Below are 19,458 nucleotides of genomic sequence, written 5' to 3'. Positions count from 1 at the left end.
GGTACACTAAAAACTGTGAATGTCTATTCATCAAATCACACCAAAAAATAATGAAATGACAAACATAACTGATAAAAAATTATGTATCTGTCAAGACAAGTTAACAAATAAAACCCAAATTATCACCTAAAACAAAAAAAGACAGACTTCCGGTCAAGATGGCAGTGTAGGTAAATGCGGTATCGCGTCCTCCCACAACCACATCAAAGTTACAACTAAACTACAGAACAACCATCATTCAAAACCGCCTGAAATCAAGCTGAATGAAGTCCTACAACTACGGAATTAAAGCAGCAGCCATATCCAGACTGGAAGGAGGGGCGGAGACGCAGGGGGCAGAGGCCCGAGAGGGGGGGGGCAGAGGCCCGATGGGCTGGTCCCACACCCACGTGTGGCGGATAAAAATCAGGAGTATACCTCGGCTGGGAAGGTCCTTCCTGAGGACTGAGGGGTCCCCGTCCCACACCAGGTGCCCCGCTCAGGGTTCCAGTGCCAGGAAGAGAGTCCCCATAACTTTTGGCTGGAAAAACCAGCGGGAACTGAGGCTCAGGGAGGCTGAGGCAGCTGGAGCCCCAGGCAGCCCCTTAAAGGGCCCACGCGCGAACTTATTGAACTCTCTCCCTCTAAGCTTGGAGGGGAGGCAGCTCCAGGGGCGCCAGAGACATACAGAGAAGAACTGAGCTGTTTGGCGCTGGAGCAAGGGCTGGAGAGGGGGCTTTCTCTGGGACAAACGTGCTGTCAGAGGCCTTTGTTCCTTTGGTGAGCCCTTCCCTGGGGCAGCAGACAGAAGCCACGTCTGGAACTTCAGCAACCTGGCTCACACTGGTAGCCCCGCCCTGCTGACTCCCTGAGGCCCCGCCCCACCCAACTTTCAGGCCCACCCAAGCTGTTGCCACTTGCTTAACCACAGGATTGGCCTGTCTTGGATCCTGCTTCAGGTTTTTCCTAAATTCTTTCAAATGAGCAGCATCTGGTCTCAGCTAGCCCTATACCTCTCATTAAGTAATACACTGAAACAAACACAGGGAGGCAGCCAAAATGAGGAGACAAAGAAACAGGTCCCAAATGAAAGAACAGAACAAAACCCCAAGAAAAGAACTAAGAGAAATGGAGATAAGCAACCTAACAGATGCTGAGTTCAAAATACTGCTTATAAGGATGCTCAATGAACTTAGTGAGAACCTCAGTGAACTTAGTGAGGGCCTCAGGAGCATAAAAAGGACCAGTCAGAAATGATGGATGCACAGTCAGAAATGAAGGAGGCATTAACTGAAATAAAGAATAATTTACACAGCTTCAATAATAGAGTACGTAAATCCAAGGAGCAAACCATCGATTTGGAATCAAAGGAAGCAAAAAACACCCAATCAGAACAGCAAAAAGAAAAAAGAATCCAAAAAAATGAGGATAGTGTAAGGAGCCTCTGGGACAACTTCAAGCGTGCCAACATTCGCATCTAGGGGGTGCCAGAAGGAGAAGAGAGAGAATAAGAAATTGAAAACCTGTTTGAAACAATATTGGCAGAAAACTTTCCTAACTTGGTGAAGGAAACAGACATACAAGTCCAGGAAGCACAGAGAGTCCCAAATAAGATGAACCCCAAGAGGCCCAGACCAAGACACATCATCATCAAAATGCAAAAGGTTCAAGACAAAGAGAGAATCTTAAAAGCAGCAAGAGAAAGGCAGCTAGTTACCTACAAGGGAGTTCCCATAAGGCTTCCAGCTGATTTCTCAAAAGAAACTTTGCAGGCCAGAAGGGAGTGGCAAGAAATATTCAGAGTGATGAAAAGCAAGAACCTACAACCAAGATTACTCTATCCTGCAAAGCTGTCATTTAGAATCGATGGCCATATACTTTCCCAGACAAGAAAAAGTTAAAGGAGTTCATCACCACCAAACCGTTATTATATGAAATGATGAAGGGTCTTTTTGAAGAAAAAGATAAAATATATGAACAAACAAAATGGCAATGAATACATATCTATCGACAATGGAATCTACAAACAAAATGAACAGGCAGACATTCTGTAGATTGTCTCATAGATACAGAGAAACATTCTCATAGATACAGAGAACATTTTGTTGGTTGCCAGATTGGGGGGGGGGTAGGGGAATGGGTGAAAAGGGTGAAGGGATTAAGAAGTACAAATTCATTGCTAGACTGAAGAACCTCAAAGGGAAAGGGGTTGGGGGGGGAGGGGTGTGGCAAGAAATAAACCAAAGAACTTATATGCATAACAAATGGACATAGACAATAGTGTGGGAAAAGGTGGGAGGGGGGCGGGAGTGGGGAGAAGGGGGTCAATGGAGGAAAAATGTGGAATATCTGTAATACATTTTACATTCAACAATGAAGATTAAAAAAAAAGAAAGATTTATTTCTGGTATTACAGGTTGAGAAGAGGTGTTGCTTATTATCATTACCCAGAGAGGCAGGCAAGTCAGAAGGCTACATCTACCTTCAAAGGGAACAGAGTTAAGTTCTATTATGTGCCCAGAAACAGGAAGAAACAGAGAAGAGTCCTAATAACAGATCTGTAACAGGAATAAATAAGAAACTCTTTCAGAAAAATAATAAAAAGATAAAAATCACAAATATAATAAACAAAAAAAATTAACAGAAATATCACCAAAGAGAAAGCCAAAATGATCTTTAAATGTTAGGACTCTTAGTTCTCTTAAACTAGGGAAGGGATGTATGAGGTAAGTCTTACAAAACCACTAGGAGTTTGCCAGATTGGGAAGGTAAAACACATTAAGAGAAATAACAAATTTGCTAACATATATTTCGCTCACACTAATCCAGTACCATCCATTAAGGAAAAACTATTTCTGCCCCCAAAATACTAATATAAATATGACTATAAAAATAAAAATGAAGACATTAAAACCACAGTCATCTTTGTCATCAAAGGAACATTGACAGTTAATTTTATATAATTTATTTGATTTTTAAATTGTTATTGACTTTTTTAATATAAGAAAAGTTGTAGTGAAAAGATGTCTTTTTCTTTAATGGAACAACAAAGGAATGAGAAATGCAAGGCAAAAATGGCAGGAGGTATATAGAGTTGGGAAGAAGTATGCCTTACATTTCCTTATCTTGAACCACTGGATACAACATGAGATTATTTCAGAAAATGTTTTCAGTAAATAAAACAATACATACTAAACATGTACAATTTTATTTAGCTTAACATTTTCAGAGTAAAATATATATATATATATGCATTTAAAAAAATCCTTAAATTCGAGTCAGAAGCCTATTTCTTGTCAAGGAAATGCAAAAATGCACCTGTACAACAGAAAATCTGTGTTGTTAATTAATCTACTATACTTTTCTCGACTCTAAGACTAATTCGGCTTATCTAACTTACTAAACTACTTATATAATCCTTATTATATCATTTAAGGCAAGAAAACAGATCAGGAAAGGCCACCTATCCTCATGACAGTGGGCTGAAAAATGCCTGGCTTCACAACCAGACCAAACTAAAAGCAACAAAAACATTTCAACATCCACTAGTTTCAAATGTGGCCTATGGCAGGCTCATTGTTTCAGCCAAAGCAGAAATGTCTAAAAACCACTGGATATATTTTAGAAAGCATACCTGCTCCTTGATTAATTATGTAATTGAAAATTTTCAGCTTCTTAGCTTAGAAATCTCAGTGGAAGTTCCAAAATTAGGAGGGGATGACCTACAGGACTTAGAACATACTATAAATGACATAGCCACACCATAAAGATGACATAAAACTTTTAGCTCAAGCCTCATTAAAAGCTTAAATGCAAATTTCATTACAGAAATAAGATCATCGAGAGTTTGTTGCCTTAGAGTAAATGCCATGTATTACAGTGTCTAATGCCCCACTTGATGTCTTTAACACAATCTGCTAGACTTAAGTCCCCAATGCTTAAAAGGAAAGGCAGACAGTAAGACAATGCAAATTCTCAAGTTATACCTCTGTGAAGAGGTCAAAGGAAAGTTCTTAGTTATCACTTCCTGGACACTGATTTGTTTCCCTTAGTAAAGGGCTTCTGAAAGCACCTTGGTTCCAAACAACTAGCTCCTTTCATTACAGGTTCCAGTGACTCAGTATTGCTTGTGTTACAAAGCCTTCTTGATAAAGGCAGAGATCATACTTGACCAATCCTCCAAAATGAAAGGTGCCCTTTATGTTAATTAGTCTAACTAGGAGAAAGAAACCATAGGCTATGGAAAGAGAAAAATTAACACAGGAAGTGGTTACACAAAGAGTAAAGGATGTGAGAAGTCATCAAGAGGAATGAGACAACTGGGTATTAGCAACACCAGGAAGTAACTACTACTCCTAGGCTCGAGAGACCAAAGAGGTACTGCTGCAAGAGCCAGGGCCACGCAGTGGATGCTGTAACTATGACAGGCCTGTACTGTCATAAGTGGGAACTGGAGCCGCAAAAGAAATAGTTCTGCCAACAACCCCACGGAGAAAGACAACTGAAGAAATGCCCTGGCTTCTCCTCCCTTAAATCTCCCAATGGGTTCCCCAAACACAGTGGAAGTTGGCTGTCAATAGAACCTAGAAAAAGTAGCCTGCAGAGTGAGCCCTCCTTCAGCCAAGAAAAAAGCAGAAGGGTATAAAATGGATCTGAGAGCAAAGAAGCCCAAGACTAGCACATCTTTCAATGAAGTTCACATCACAAATGTGACAATATTATAAATTCACTCAATCCTGCTAATTTTTTATTATACCAATTGGTTCTAACATTTCAATTGCATATTAATACTTCTAGATCATCTTTCAGATTCTAAAGCAAAAATTACTAGAACATCAATATCCAGAAGTATAATTCTGCTAGGCAGATTAAGAATTACTGAACTAGTTATAATCAGTTATTTAAAAATATTCAACTCAGGTGAATGAAAGTTTAGTCAAGTCTGTCTTATAGTTTTCTTATTACAGTGTAATTGGAGTAATTTTTTTTTGTTTTGTTAATCCTCACCCAAAGATATTTTTCCATTGGTTTTATTACATAGAGTGGAAGGAAGAGAGGGGTACAGAGGGAGGAGGGACTGAGGGAGGGACAGAGAAAGGGAGGAAGAGAGAGAGGGAGAATCATCAATGTGAGAGAGACACATTGATTGGCTGCCTCCTGCACAACCCTGACAAGGGCTGAGGATCAAACCTATAACCCAGGTACATGCCCCTGACTGGAAATCAAACCTGCGACCTTTCAGTCTATGGGCCAACACTCTAAACACCGGCCAGGGCTAACTGAAGTAATTTTAAAAAGGCATTTTCCAAGAAAAATAGTTGCTAGAAAAATAAAGATCATGACAGCCAACATTTAGTATGAACTATTTTAAACGGTTGCCAAGTAAATGCCTCATATGTGCTTTCTCCAAAGCACTTTTCTGTAGTCCTCAAAGGGATGTTGTATTTTATGTTTTTATTTTTTTTTTAGAGAGCAAGGGAGAGAGAGATAGAAACATGGATGTGAGAGAGAAACACTGATCAACTTCCTCCTGCACAACCCCCACTGGGGATCAAACCCACAACCCAGGCATGTGGCCGGACAGAGAACAGAACTGGGACCTCTCAGTCCATGGGATGACGCTCAATTCACTGAGCCAGGAGGGAATGTTAGATTTTTAATTACATACAACTAAATTCATACCTCCTCACTCAATTCATAAGGGGAATCAGAGTGCTGATACCAATTCTTAGGTATAAAAAGAATAATGACAATGTGATTAAAAACTGTTAAAAGCCAACCTTAGAATTAAAAAATCAACACACTGTTTCATGTACAAAAGAACAACAATGATGACTGTCACTGGCTCCAGACTGGAACTTAACACTACATAAAATCTGAACATTTCAAAATCTCCTTGAAATCCCAGCTATTTGGCTAGAATTATTATTGTATTTATTCAAAATTTGTAATTATAAAGTAAAACAGATTTTTTTCTATTTTAAAATAAATTCAGTTAATGAAAATATATATATCAAATAGTTTTTTTAAAAAGCTTAAAACTTTCCAAATGGTTAAAAATGTATCTATCTAGAAATACTATCTACCTTGTCTTCAGTGAATTGCCGTATCAATAAGTCAAATCAGTTGGCAAATACCATTAATTTTACTTCATATACATTTAAAATTAAATAAATATTGTTTTGACTTATGATTTCAAATGTAAATTATAAACCTATATAGTGTACCTTAATTTCATTATTTTAATAATGTCAATGTGGAAAAAAAACAATGATAACATGGCCTAACAGATCAGAAAGATAGAACATTCAATATGTCCTATCTTTTATAGCAATATAAGCAACATCATGGTAATTTTGACAAAACAGTCCTAATATGGCCTTAGCACTCTTTGGAGGCTTTTAGGCAAACATATTTAGGTCTCTAAAATTTAGAAAGTAGAAAAATAATACAGTATTTATTTACTATGACTTTGAAAAAAAATTAATATATATATTTTTTAAAAGATTATGAATGTCTAGTAAATAAGTGCCATTTCAGAATCAAGAAAAATTAGAGCTGTTTTTAAAATAACGCCATCAGCCCTGGCTGGTCTGGCTCAGCGGTTAGAGCGTACGCCTGTGGTCCAGAGAGACCCAGGTTCGGGTTCCGCTAAGGGCACGTACCTCGGTTGCAGTTTGTCCCCGGCCCTGGTTGGGTCATGCTGGTGGCAACTACTCAATGTGTCCCTTTCATGTCGATGTTTCTCTTTGTCGCGCGCTCTCTCTCTCCCTCCCTCCCACTCTATCTGAACAAAAAAATAATAAAAAATAAAATAATGCCACCATTCTGCCACTTATCAAATATAATTAAATGTAGAAAAAATGCTACCTAATTCATTGTTTGTTTGTTTTAAACCAATAAAAGTACTTTTTCTACAAATACTTAAATACTTACCATCCACTCGGATATAATAACATCCACTTTTTCTACAGGAAGACGAACTTCTTCAATCCTTCCTTTAATTAGTATGATAGTATCTTCAAGTCTATTTAGTCTGAAAATTATCATAATGAATTAAATTAGTATATTAAACAGATTCTGAAAACTAGTCAAATTACAGTTTCTTGTTAATGGTTCAAATTATTTTGTGGAACTGAAAGTACATTCACAGTTTATTTCCTGGGCATATAATTACTTTTTGGTTACTTCATGAATGCCCATGATTATTTAGTTAATATTGTAATACACTGAACCAATATTTAAAACTTTATCCTGAGCCCTGGCCTGCCAGGTGGTTGTTTGGAGCGATGTCCCATACACCAAAAGGCTGTGGGTTTGATTCCTGGTCAGGGCACATACCTAGGTTGTGGTTTGTACAGGAGGCAACAAATCAATGTTTCTCTCACATCAATGTTTCTCTCTCTCTCTCCCTCTCAAAATCAATAAAAACATATCCTCGGGTGAGGCTTAACAAAAATCTACATTCTGAAAAGAAATTCAAATTTTATCAAGAACACATGTCAATAAAGTTACTAGGTCTTTTTTTTTTTTTTTAAAGGGAGGAATGGAGAAAGACTAGACAACAAAAGCATGTTTTATTTTTATTTTTTATTATTATTGTTTTGTTGTTGTTGTTGTTAACCTTCACCCAAGGATATTTTTCCATTGAGTTTCAGATAGAACGAAAAAGAGACAGGGAGGGAGAAAAACATTGATGTAAGAGAGACACATCGATTGGCTGCCTCCTGCACAGGGCCAGGGATCAAACCTGATGCCCTTGACTAGGAATCGAACCAGCAACCCTTCGGGCTGTGGTCCAATGCTCTAACCACTGAACAAAACTGGCCAGGGATGTTACTTTATATTTAAACTGGATTTTTTAAAGACAGAAAATAGCTGGGTCGTATTTTTTACCCAGTCTAATAATCTCTGTCTTTTTCAATGGGTCTTTAGACCAGGGACTGGAAAATTACGGCCTGGTAGCCTATGGCCCAGTTTTGTACAGCCCATAGGTTGTTAAGAAAGAAGAAAAAAAAAGTATCAACATCAGAAGTAACAGAGACTACAGGTGTCCCACAAAGCTCAAAATATTTACTATGTTACCATTACTATTTACTGTCCATTTACAGGATGGGTTTGCCAAGCCCTGCTTTAGAATGCTACAGAAGCATAGCTAATACAAAGACTATAAGGAGAAGATATAATACAGAATTAAATGGGGTCACAGAGAAAGAGAATAAAAAGGACAGAAAAAATATTGTTGATAAAGGATGAGAATTTTCTAAAACTGATAAAAAGCATTAAGCCATGGGTGAAAGAAATCCAATAAACCTCAAAAAGACCAATTTTTTTTTTTTTTAAAAACAAGCATTATAGTATAACTTGAGAAAATCAAAAACAAAGAGAGAATCTTCACAAAAGCAGATTACCTTCAATGAAATAATAATTATTCTGACTGGCAACTTCTTGACAGCAACAAAGGAAGCCAGAAGGTAGTGGAAGAATACTATCAATAAACTAGAGCAGGGGTGGGCAAACTTTTTCTTCAATTGCCATATAATAAATATTTTAGACTTGTAGGCCACATGGTTTCTGTTACAACTATTCAATTGCTATTGTTGTATGATAGCAGCAGTAGACAATATGTAAACAAAGGGTATCATTATGTCCCAACTTCATTTACAAAAACAGGCAGCTTAGTCCATGGCTGAGTTTACTGATTACTATGCTAGAGCAGTATCACTGCCAACCAAGAATTCTATATGCAGAGACAAATACCTCCAAGAATCAAGTTAAAATATATTTTAGAACCAATGAACACCATTTTGTTTGGCTACAACTATAAATGCATAATAAAGGAAATGTTAAAGAATTAGTTCAGGAAGAAGGAAAATTACCCTGGATGATCAGGGAAAAGGGAAGGAATAACAGACAATGAATATGTATGTGGGTGAGGGGATACAAAGGACCAGATTATCAAACGTGACTCACACAAAACACAGATTATACCCAGTATCAGGCTTTACAAATAATTTTAAAAATACAGGAAATTAAGAGGTGCAGACAAATCAGGGAGAAGTCTGGGATGTTAAAGGCAACTGCTTTGCCCTTTCTTTCCCTACATTAGGCATGTGCTCTCTGGCCCAGAGTAGACAGGTCTCTAAGTAAGGTGCAAGGGTTATTAATTCATATAATAAGAAGCCCCTCTGTATATACCAGATCGCTCTCTACTTCTTCTGAGTCTCTTAATTGCCTGTATCTTTGAAATTATTAATGGAACTTAATACTGAGTAATTCTGGGTGATCAGGTTTCTGTGAAGTCTGATTTGAAAAATATGTTAGCTCAGAGTAGTGTATGAGGAAGGTGCATACAGATCCATGAATCACAAAGGCTAAGGCATGTTTTGGCCCCAAAATGGAGGAGACTAAAAAACATATGTGATCTAATCTTTGGTTAGATGCTTATACATCCTTGGTATGAGATGGCAAAACTTAAAAGTCAGAGAAGGTGGCTACTGGCTTGACAGGAAGCAGGAGGTAGCCATTCTCTGGCTGTTACTAGTGTTTCTGCTAAATGCCAGTCTTTTCAGAGTGGAGAACGTGGCAAGAGAAAAGACTTAAGATTAGTTTTTTCTCTCACTGGAAGGCTTGCTTACGCTTATAAGTATCTCTGGGAAGATAAATTATTCACTTAGAAAGTAATAAGCTGAAGGCTATGGGTCACCCCCAAAGACAATATAGATAGATGGAAAACAAGGTCAGAGGACACTTGAGTGCTGAGAGTATTTTGTGAAAGAGATAGGGCATTATTTTTGTTTTTGTTAATCTTCACCGAAGGATATTTTTTCCATTGCTTTTTGAGAGAGACTGGAAGGGAAAAAGGGAGGGAGGGTGGGGAGGGAGAGGGAGAGAGAGGGAGAAAGAGAGAAACATCAATGTGAGAGAGATACACTGATTGACTGCCTACCATGTGTGCCTTGACTGGGGCCAGGGATCAAACCTGCAACCCAGGTATGTGCCCTCGACTGGAAATTGAAACCACTACCCTTCTGTGTGTGGGCCGACGCTCCAACCACTGAGTCAAACCAGCCAGAGTGAGATAGCACATTTTATAGGAAGAAACCAGAAAAGCCTAATAAATCATTATTGGCATGGGCACAGGTAAACAATCAGGAAGAGGATGCATTACTTTTTTTACACACAACTGACTAGAAAGAATTACTTGGGGTGATGTGAGAGATCCCTAAATTGCTGTGATTAGATGCTGTGATTACTCAACTGCTATAGTTGAATAAAAGCTGGGCTGCAGTATACCTACCCCAAGCAGGGTAATTGCTCTGCGCTCTCCCCAACCCATACATAGAACAGTACTCTAAACCAATAGGCATGCAATGAGTGCAAGTAACCTTAGACTGACTTTGTAACAATGTAATATAATGGTATTGATAGAGATGATAAATGTGGAAATCAGGACTTCATTCTGAGCATTCTGTGTAACCCTTTTATTGAGAAACCAAGAGAATATTTGGGAGGGAGTAGTATCTAATTCTCTTATTCAATTATCAAGAATGAAACTGCATGATGTTTTTGACATATAAAGGAAAGGGGGCATCAACAAGAGAAAAGACAGGGAGGAAACAAAACCAATCATTGAGAGGAGGTTTAGATGGCTTTTGAAAGAATGGTCTGGCCCTGGCCAGTTTGGCTCAGCGGTTAGAGCATTGGCCTGTGGTCTGGAGAGACTCAGGTCCGGTTCCCGCTAAGGGCACGTACCTCGGTTGCAGTTTGTCCCCAGCCCTGGTTGGGTCATGTGAGTGGCAGCCATTCAATGTGTCCCTTTCACGTCAATGTTTCTCTCTCTCTCTCTCCCTCCCACTCTATCTGAACAAAATATCAAAAAACGTCCTTGGGTGAGAATAAAAAAAAAAAAAAAAAGAAAGAAATGGTCTGAAAAAGAGGAATTAAATGATGAAGTGTCTCCTAAGGAATTATTAAAGAACTTTTTAGAGGATAGTTCAAACCCCGTTAGTCATTAGGGTCTTCACAGGCTTATTCTTTGTAGAAATTATTGCAGAAAATGACATACTGACCAAGGTCAGAAGATAGACTGGAGCAGAAGTTAAAACTGCAGACCCATGATTCATGCACAGCCTTTACTTAGGGACATTCACTCCATTGGTAAATTTTCCATTAAAAGTGACTTAATGTCCTTGCACTATCTGGGAGGAGGTTAGAAATATTAACAATACACTTTGATATATTTTAATTTTTCACTGTCAAGGTGTTTCATGTCCTTTAGAGAAATACAACTGATTTTTGTATATTATGTACTCAGCACCTTGACACTTTTATCATTGTAATAACTTATTTATAGTTTATGTCTCAGGTCTATATTCATAACATATCATTAGTAAACAAGAATAGTTTGTTTCTTAATTGCCAATTCTTATACCTTTCTTTTTATTGCACTTCTAGGATAATCTTAACAGTGTTGACTAGAAGAGGTGATGGCAAGAATCCCTGTTGTGTTTGTGAATTTAAAGTGAATGCTTTCAATGCTTCTTCAAGATGTAGCGTTTAGGGTTTGTGTGTGTGTGTGTGTGTGTGTGTGTGTGTATAAATATTGTATATTATATTGGGATATACCTTTCTAGCTCTAGTTTGCTAAGAGTTTTAACACACAGATATATTGAAGGGATACAAAATTCTATAAAATTTTTTTCTGAATTAACTGAGGTGGTCTCAATAGATTTTTCTGGTTGATTTTAACCTATTTAACCAACCTTGTATTCCTGGGATAAACCTTACCTTCCAATATATTGCTCAATTATTTTTCTAATATTTTGAGTATGATTTCTACATATATGTTCATAAGTGAGTGACCAGTAATTTTCTGTTCTATTGCCTCAGTCGAGTTTTGGTATAAAGACTATACCGGTTTATACATGGACGGTCAATTCTTGACAAAGATGACAATGCAGGGTAGAGGAAAGAATGGTCTTTGTAGTAAGTGAGACTGGGACAGCTAGATCATTTGAACAGATTACAAATAATAACAACAACAATAAAATTAGACCACTACTTCTTACCATAGACAAATAGCAATGCCCAGATTACAGACCAAAATGTAATATACACAACTAAAGAGCATTTACAAGAGAATATAGAATATCTCCTTACTCAACTCACAAATAGCAGCAACCATAAACAAGAATGCTATTACATGAAAATTGAGATCTTCAGTATATCAAGGAACACTACGAAGACAGTGAAAAGGCAAGCAGGAATGAGAGAAGACTTTTATATTACATAAAAGCTATAAACTGAAATCTTAAAAATATAAAGACTGCCTACAAATAATAAAAAGAACCAACTCAACAGAAACCTGAGCAAAAGATGTAAACAGATATTTCACAGAAAAGGGAATACAAGTGGTTAATAATTACATGAAAAGATAATCAGTCTCATTAACAATCACAGAAATCCAAATTTAAATTGCAGTAAGATACTGCTACACAACCAATTGGAAAAAAAATGTTTTAAAAGGTAGATGATACCAACCAGAACTGTCACATATTGGTGAAAGCATAAATTAGTATAACCACTTTGGAAACTAGTCTGGCACTATCTAGGAAATTTGAAGGTATGTCTACCATAAGGCCTGCAACTCTTTGTATAAGTATATGCCCCACATGTGTATGCACCAGGGCACACGTACAAAAAATTCCTAATAAAGTTAGGAATAATAGCCTTAAACTGGAGAACACAAAATGTCCATCATGAACAAAGATAAATTGGATATATTCATCAGTGGCATTGTATACAAAAACAAACATGAATAAACTACAGCTATACACACATGAACATGAAAAATAATGTTGAGCAAAACAAGCTAGACAAAAGGGATGCATAATATATCATTTCATTTATTTGAAGATCAAAACTGAGTAAACCAAATGATCTTAAATGAATGTCAATCTAAGTGGTTAAAAGGAAGAGATCACCATGAAAGTCAGGATGGCAGTTAATCAGGCAGGGGCAGTATCTCACTAAGAAAGGGGAAATAGAGTTGGGTGGGACTATAAAGTGCTGGTAATGTTCTAGTTTTTGTTAGTTATAACATATTTTTATGTTTCATACACTTTTTAGTAAGCATGTTTATTTCACAAAAGTTTTAAAAAATTCTTATATTTGAGTTTTACCAAGGGATATTTAATATAATTCTTCCTGATGAAATTGCTATAATTGCTTACTATTGACTGAAATATTTATTAAGGCTTTAACAGTTACACTTCAAAGAAAACAAAAGCAAGCTTCTTAAAAGAGCAAAATACTCCCACTGCCTAAAAATATCTTCAAAATACTTATGCTGAAACAAGATGTGTTCTGTAAGATGCCATCTGCTCAGGCTGTTCATTGTCTCTCCTACAAGTCATAACCCTATTTGCATCAGTAATTACTTGCTCAAATACAAACATAGCAAGAAAGATTAAGATTTCAGGGAACACAAAGAAAAAAATGACAAAGGCCATAATTCCCAGTAATTCTGTATTAATACAGCTCAACACAGATATCATTCACATAGATAACCTCTTTCTCATTCATGAAAAAACTATAGATTTTACTTACCGTTCTCAAGTGGTTACTCACTAAACCTTACTTTAGCATAAAAGCACTCTAAATAAATTCTATGTCTGGAAACACCTGCTTAAAAACTACCATAGCGCCATGACCGGCTTGACTCAGCAGTTAGAGCATTGCCCTGCGGTCCAGAGAGACCTGGGTTCGGTTCCCACTAAGGGCACATACCTCGATTGCAGTTTGTCCCCGGCCCTGGTTGGGTTGTGCAGGTAGCGACCACTCGATGTGTCCCTTTCGTGTCGATGTTTCTTTCTACCACCCCCCCCCCCCCGCCTCTATCTGAACAAAAAATGGAAAGATGGCCTCGGGTGAGGATAAAAAAAAAAAAAAAAAATTAAAAAACTACCATAGCTTTAATCAACAGAAATAAGACTTTGTAATAAAAAAGGTATTCTAAGTAAATCTCTTAACTAATCCAATATACAATGAAATTATCAATTTTCTGAATGAAAATTTTGTTAGAAAAACCAACACTTTCCTATCTCATACCAGATCATAGGTAATTTTTAGTTCTTTATCCTCTTATGTCTTCCTAACACAAAAACATCCCCACCCCACCCCCCCTTTTTTTAAATTTAAAAGTGAGGAGAATTGGGTAGGGAAGTCAATTTGGCTGCACTACAGAGCATGAATGACAGAGATCTATGAGAGGCAAAGACAAAGAACAAATAACCAGGCCAGTTACATGTAGATGCATTAAATCAGGTAATAAATATATGAAGTTGAATTAAGGCATTCACATAGTTATTGAGCAATAATGCCATTCTATCCACCTGAAGCTGTGGACCCGGATGAAAGCATATCTGAAGTAAACATGAAGATTCCTGATGGGCACCTGGTGTCAGACAAGGTCACAAAGCGGGTATGTGCTGCCTCTGTGACCAGCTCTTTGAGAACTGTGAACTCTTTAAGACTCAAGCCAATTCCTTGGTAGAGACATCTCACATGTATCTCTGAAGTTCAAAGGTAGAGAGAGAAGTACATCTGGTGTCATTCTTACAAAGGGGGATTACCTAGGAGCCTGTATATGCATGACCTCTTTACCGATGGGTATCTTTTTCTTGCTACTCCTGGACCATATCCTTTGCCGTAATAAATCTTAGCTCTGAATACAACTTTATACGGAATCATTTGAGTTCTTCTAGGTGAACTAATGAAGTAGTTGGGTAGTCATGGGACACGCCCAAGACAGGGCCACTGAGTGGACAGGAAATTAAGGGGTTGGTAGGGTGGGAGAAGAAATGAATTTAGTTTCCTAAAAAAGTGTCTTAATAATCTTCATAATAATTCTGTGGCTTTTGAGTAGTAAAATATTTTTTTATCATTTTAGCCTCCTCAGTGCTTCAAAATTCTCTTAAGCTTTAACTCACTATTCTATTTATTTCTATTAAATTTAGAAACAAAACATAAAGGAATATCCTTTACTTCAAGAATTTATCCTGATGTATTTTGTAATCTTGTTCCAAATCTTTTATGTATATGTATATGTACATGTATATATGATATGTGTGTGTGTATGTGTGTGTATATATATATGTATATATATAATCACTACTTTTTAAATCATTATGTTAAGTTACCTTATTCTTTTACTCACCATCTAGCATGTATCAATTTGCTAGGTGTTAGGGATGAAAAGATTAAGAAGATAAAGCTCCTATCCTAGAAACTAGAGATAGACACTTACAGAAACATAACGACAGATCAAAATATTCTCTAAGCTTTTCTTAATGTTTCATTTCTAACAGTATTCTAGACACAGGCAATATAAAAGATTGCATCTTTAATGTCATACTGAGATTGAAAGTATTGCATTGTAGCAATATGATGGATCAACCTTTTTATGAAAACTCCTCTGCAATAACATTCAAAAGTCTGAATAATGAGCTATCCCATGACTGACCCAAATGAGAAACCACCAGAGTAATAATGAAAATATTACCAGAAGCTACCTCTGCTTTCTGAGCGTGAAAGTGTACAATTGCCTGATGACTGAACAGCTTTGCTATCCTTAGGTACGTTTGTGTCTAAAATGATCTTTCACTGCAGAGTTCCAACTATGACAGCAAGAATAAGAAACAATTTCTCATTCCTTCTATGTATCACATTGAGTTCTATTTGGCCCTGCTAATATAACACCTTTGAAAATCTATATTCTACTTTATACATGTCTGTAACCTCAGAACTACAAGTCTAACCTTCTATTTTTATTCATGTGTAATGTATTATACATATAAGCCCTAATATACACACACACACATACACACACACACACATATATATATACACACACACATATATATGTTTATAGTAAAACCCAAACTTATTCCATTCTAAACTCATTTCTTTAGAGATGTTAGATCTCTTTTTTAAATAAAGAAAAGAGATAAAGATTATTATTTTGAACACAATTCAAGGATTGCAAATGGAATACATTCAAAAGAATAATGAAATATGCATTTAAAAAGTATCCACCTTTCAGGATTTAAAGTATGTTTATAGATGTAAGCTTATGGAGTTTTATAGAAATTCTGCTGTTTACAGATTTCTGACAGAGAAAGAAGCTTCAGAAGAGCTAAAGACAACTCACAGCCTGCTAATCAAAAGAGCTGTTTTCATTGACTGATGATAGTTCTAGAAAGCTCCAATATGCAATAATAGACAACTATGAGAAAAGTTGAAAGCAGATTTCAAGGGAGGAGAGTGAGTACAGAACAAAACTAGCTAAAGTTTGAAATTTTACAGTGTAAGAGAATAGTGACTATGAAACAAAGAATACAGAAAAGAGAGCTATCAGATTTTGGTAGGATAGCTATAATAAATAATCATTTTAGAAACATAGCCAACCAAATATAAAGTATTATTTGAGGCACTGGTGCCAAGATAAACATATCACTAGTCCTACCAATTAATATAATTACTGCTAACATTAGTAAGCAGTTACATGCAAAGCAACATTAATGAATTCATCCTTATAACAATCTTATAAGATAGATACTACCATGAACCTTATTTTATCAATGAAGAAACCAGGGCTTAAAGAAGTTAAGTAATTTGCCCATTATTATAAAGCTAGTAAGTCAAAAAACAAAAATTAGAAGTCAAGTCATGTGATTTCAGATGCTGAGAGAAGTATGCTATCCTACCTCTTAAAATGGTAGAATTCTGGGCCAGTATGTCATGGGGATATTAATAATAAACTGCTTCCAATAAATAAATAAACTATTTCCTGCATATTCTTTTATAGATACATTCACAAACAGAATAACAGAGGTTAGTTCACTCTACGGTGTAAATTTCAAATTTTTAAACGGAAGATAAAGAAGAGATGCTTATGAACACTGTGGAAATAGCTATCTTTTCACAACATAAAAAACAAAGGAGAAAATTGCTGAAGAAATGGTACAATGTTGACTTATCCAAAACAAAAAGGCCTGATTTTCAAAATCTATAGGTTCTAAGTAAAAGCAAACTATTGAAAGCAACCAATTTACTGTAAGGATGGACAGTGGAGTCAGGCTACCTGGGATTTAATCTTGGCTCTCCTACAAATAATGAGAGTTACTTCTGTGAAATAAAATGAAACAATACAACATAAAATTAAATTAGTATTATCACTATTCTTTTCTTCTTCTTCCATAAAGGAATTAAAATGACAGCACATCTAGTCTTGCCTTGTAGAAATAAAAAATGACAAATTAACACATAAATGGACATGGCCTTTCATATGATGAGAACTTCTAATAGAAATTCTAACCATAATCTTACTATCAACAAATTTTTGATAATCTAAAACAATCTCTTCTTTGGGATATCATATTTGTTTGGATGGCATTACACAAGCAAGTGAGGATGCTCTTTATGGAACACCAAAAATGATGATGATGTACTTAACAGTACTCTAAGAACCAGAAAAAAATTGTACTTGATTACAGAACTGCATACATATAGGCAATATATATGCATATTCTCCGATATGAAAATCATAACGACAAACCTGTATCTATAAAAAAAATCTAAGCAAAATCAATGTGCTTTTTTTCATTAACATTAACTTGGTACTTGTGAATTAACAGTAATAGTAGCTAACTTTTGAATACCTACTATGTGCCAGGGAATATGCCCCAAATTTATATGTATATTTTATTCACAACTTATTTACCTTACTCATAAGCAGACGAGTAATCATTATTATTTTCATTTTGACAGTGAAACAACTAAGGTTTCAAAAAGGTTAGATACAATTAATTCAAAGTTCAAATAACTGGTAAGTGGTAGAGCAAGAACTTGAATACAAGCCTGACTCAAACCTTGTGCTCTTAACCACAAATATATACTTTCATATTATGCTATAAAATCTAAAAATTTAAATATTTTACATAACCATATATAATTTTATACTACTGAGAAAAAATAAATATTAATCAATTTTGATAACAGAATATAAGCATCAATGAGGTTCACTTAAGAACCATTTTTTTGGGGGGGGGATCTAAGGTACAGCATGGTAATTACAGCTAATACTACATTATATACTTAAATTTACTGAGAGTAGACCTTAAATGTTATCACCGCAAAAAAGAAATAGTACTTATGTGACACAATGGAGGTATTATATAATGCTATGGTATTTTGCAATACAGAAATGTATCAAAGCAACACACTATACATCAAACCTATACAGTGCTGTGTGTGTAAATAAAGCTGGAAAAAGAAAGAGTAGCTGAGGGGCCTCCTATTTTTTAATCTTCACCCGAGGTTATTTTTCCATTGCTTTTGAGAGAGAGTGGGAGAAAGGAAGGGAAAGAGGGAGGGAGGGGGAGAAACACTCGTGAGAAAGACACATCGACTGGATGCCTCTTGCATGACTACGACTGGGGCCAGGGATCGAACTTGCAACCCAGGTACTTGCCCTTCACTGGAATTGAACCCATGACCCTTCAGTCCACAGGCTAATGCTCTAACTACTGAGACAAAAAGGCCAAGGCATATTAATAATTTATTCTGAAAATTACTCCTAAGTTGAAAATGTAAGATGTTTTTGTTAAGTATACAGCTAAAGAAATCTAGTTCTATAAGCTGTAGTTCAAATAAAGGTCTTTTTACTAGGACATAAGCCAATCATAAAATCAATTACCTAACATATTTCCTCAAAGAGAGGCAATATTTTTAAGAGAATAAAATTAAGTTTTAGGGGATAAATTAAATCCACTCTGCTTTGTTTTTAGCCATTGTGGAAATTACTTATTTTAATCTAAAGGAGGCTAATATTGTTTAAAAAAAAAAAAAAAAAAGATACTCTTTAGGCTTTAGTCTGCTGTTTGCTGAAGGAAATAATACTAATATAAATATTTAGTTCTGTAGAGAGTCCTCTAATAATATTACCTTGTATATCAATGGTTTCTGATTTTATATTATAATTAGCATACTTATAGCAATAATTAGAAAAACAGAAAATTATATGAAAATGATTTTAATCAATGAGAACTTTAAAAAGATTATTCATTGATCAAACATGTCTAGTTCAACTTAAAATATTATTCTGGAATAAATTTTAACTAAAAGACAGACAAATGTCTTGAGTACCTTAGATAGCTATTAAAGATTAAAAAAAACCTGTTAATCATTAAACTTAAAAATAATCTTAAATCAAGACTTAAAATGCATCTACCTTATGATATCCATTGCCTGGTAAAGGATTTCAGACTGATCAACACCAAAAACCTTCCTTGCCCCAGCTTTAGCAGCAAACATCGACAGAATTCCAGTTCCACAACCAACATCCAAAACTACCTGGTGTAATAAAAAAAACAAACACATGTTATTGAAAAGGTCTAATATTTTAAATTCTATTCA

At 35.9% G+C, this 19,458-nt stretch overlaps 1 protein-coding gene across 6 annotated transcripts in view; it reads right to left on the bottom strand.

Annotated features, from left to right (window-relative positions):
- PRMT3 (protein arginine methyltransferase 3) overlaps positions 1-19,458 on the bottom strand; it is a 118,826-nt gene that overhangs the window by 78,334 nt on the left and 21,034 nt on the right. For all 6 annotated transcript variants that reach the window (XM_036259191.1, XM_036259193.1, XM_036259196.1 and 3 more), the window contains 2 exons: positions 19,274-19,395; positions 6,916-7,015 (listed from right to left, as the gene is read on the bottom strand). In XM_036259191.1, the coding sequence (XP_036115084.1) occupies positions 6,916-7,015; positions 19,274-19,395 (222 nt within the window). The remainder of the gene's footprint in view (positions 1-6,915; positions 7,016-19,273; positions 19,396-19,458) is intronic.

The sequence above is a fragment of the Molossus molossus genome, unplaced genomic scaffold (assembly GCF_014108415.1).
Source record: "Molossus molossus isolate mMolMol1 unplaced genomic scaffold, mMolMol1.p scaffold_m16_p_13, whole genome shotgun sequence".
Classification (NCBI taxonomy): Eukaryota; Metazoa; Chordata; class Mammalia; order Chiroptera; family Molossidae; genus Molossus; species Molossus molossus.
This window is presented reverse-complemented; position numbering and strand designations above follow the sequence as displayed.